Source organism: Echinops telfairi, unplaced genomic scaffold (assembly GCF_000313985.2).
Source record: "Echinops telfairi isolate 266 unplaced genomic scaffold, ASM31398v2 ScPeMD7_36;HRSCAF=134, whole genome shotgun sequence".
Taxonomy (NCBI): domain Eukaryota; kingdom Metazoa; phylum Chordata; class Mammalia; order Afrosoricida; family Tenrecidae; genus Echinops; species Echinops telfairi.
The window spans coordinates 1,430,770-1,432,926 of NW_022103934.1; the positions used below are offsets into that span (position 1 = coordinate 1,430,770).

General features: G+C 63.7%; 1 protein-coding gene across 3 annotated transcripts in view; it reads right to left on the reverse strand.

The window, feature by feature from the left end:
- Window positions 1-2,157, reverse strand: part of PDE4A (phosphodiesterase 4A) — a 44,610-nt gene that overhangs the window by 28,980 nt on the left and 13,473 nt on the right. The window contains exon 1 of one of the 3 annotated variants that reach the window (XM_045290325.1): window positions 727-863. The exons of the other annotated variants lie outside the window; for them this stretch is intronic. Within the exon in view, the coding sequence (XP_045146260.1) occupies window positions 727-863 (137 nt within the window). Of the gene's footprint in view, window positions 1-726; window positions 864-2,157 lie in introns of those variants that run through there. 3 annotated transcript variants of the gene reach the window in all.

The following is a 2,157-nucleotide window of genomic DNA, read 5'->3' on the forward strand; positions in this document are numbered from 1 at the left end:
GGGGAGGGTGACACAGTGGATGTGAGGGGCCACCCAGGGCTGTTGTAGTGTCACCACGCTATGAACCCATTATGGGCCCCCCAGCCAGGAGACCCCATTGTTCCTTGTATGATATGTGTTGTGCCAGGCATGTTGAGTACACGGATGGACAAATATTGAACATCTGTGCATCCAAGCATCTGGACGGGCTGGTGTAGGGAAACAGGGACAAAACTAGGAATCCTTGAAACTTCTAAAAACTTAGAATTTCACCTTAACACAGCCCAGCTGATTCTCAATACACCCTCAGAAGGCCAGGAAGCTCCCCGCCCCACCCCCACCCAGCTTGGTTTTCAGCCTGGCAGCCCGCAGGGAGGAAGAGGGGCCAGGCAGGAAGACCTGGCTCCAGGCCTGTGCCCAGGAAGGGGAGAAACCCAAGTGAGGAGCTGGGCACCCATAGTAACTGACAGGGGGAGTTCTGGAGCCCAGATTTGGGTGCACTAAGATGAGGAGATTCCCACCTAGGGGAAGTAGAAGGGGACAGAATTCCATAACTCAAGCAACCAGTGGAGGCAGCCACCTTCAAGACGCCCCCTCTTTAGAATCAGGGAAGTGGGGTAGAGCCCCAGCCAGATCCTAGAATCCACTTGGGTAACCCTCCAGCCAGGTACACTGGGGTTTCCTCCCACCCCACCCCAGCACAGCCAGAGCCCTAATTCAGATAGGCCCTGGCGACGGGCCACCCACCTGACGGATCTGCGTGGCAGGTGCCGACGGGTGTCCTCGTCGCTGAAGGAGAAATGGATCAGGGGCTCAGGGACCACCGGGGGCAGTGCCAGGGCCGGGGGCCGGGGCCGCGGCCGGGGCGCACCACCAGAGCGCATGGGGACCAAGCGCGCCGCGGGGGCGCACATGGGGCTGGGGTCGGTAGTGCGTGCAGCGTGCACCGCTCGCCGGCCGGCGGTGTCTGCGGCCGCGGGCGACAGCAGCGCCTCCCGGTGACCCCCCAGGGACAGCCCCCGGGCGTCCACAGCGCCGGGGCGGGCTCCACGCCTGCCCGCCCCGCTCCCTCAGGGCCCGGCAGATCTGGGCACACACCTCCCGCCGCCAGCCTCCGGGCGCCCAGGGCTCCGGTTCCCCAGCTCCGGCCCCCACCCCCACCGGCCCCGCCTTCCAGCTCTGACGTCGAGCTGGGCCGGCTGGAGGGCTCTGAACGCCAGGCGCCCTGGGGGAGCGGGACCTGCAGGGCCCGGTGACAAAACCCGGGGGAGGAGCAGTGCATGGGGGTGGGGGTAGGGGCTGGAAGCACAGAGACCGGGAACTAGAGACAGAGACACTCCGATAAAGAGACTCCCAGAGACACGGTCCTGCCCACCCCGACTCCCATCTTCTCCCCCATCCAGGAGCTGACCCTTGTCCTGGGTCATCTCCCCGTCTCCCTCGTGTCTCCACATTCACAGGTCCCCAACTAGTACGTCAGAGGCGAGATGAAGGGGCAGACAGGGCTAGCCCTGCCCAGGTGGGCGAGAAGGCACCCACAAGCTCTCCTGCACCAGCTTGTGCCCACGCCCGGCTGCCAGCCTCTGCCTTCCAGGATAAACAGACTTGGGGAAGCCAGACCGGATGTGTCCCCAGGCCCATCACCCGCAGGCTGTGTGCCCCTGCAGCCTGCCACCCCACCCCTGTTCTGGACAGGTAGGAAAACAACTTGCATTGCCCCGCTTCGGTCAGGGGTGCACCTAGATGAAAGCACCCAGAGGTCACAGCTGGCCCACAGACTGGCAACACTGAACACTTTCCCAGGTGACCCACAGACGCAAAAACGAACACGTTCCCAGGTGACCCTGGCTGGCAAGTCCGCCTCGCTCCCCACAAGCCTGGCCAGGGCCGAGCGGCTTCAGATCTGCAGCATGTATTGAGCGCCTACTGTATGCCCTTTCCGACGTGGCCACAGCAAGCCAGCCCGGCAGGGGTGAATTCTGTCGCTGTCATAACAGGGAGGCTGGGAGACCGCAGGACACGCGTGAGATGCCAGGGAGACTCGACCCCACAGCCACTTACCCTGCCCAGGCCAGACGGCTGAAATCCTGGAAGCTCCGAAGGATTCGAAGGCGTCTGCGTAAAGTTGGGGACCGGCTGGGGAAGAAGACCGGAGAGGAGGGCGGCGAACGCAGGAGA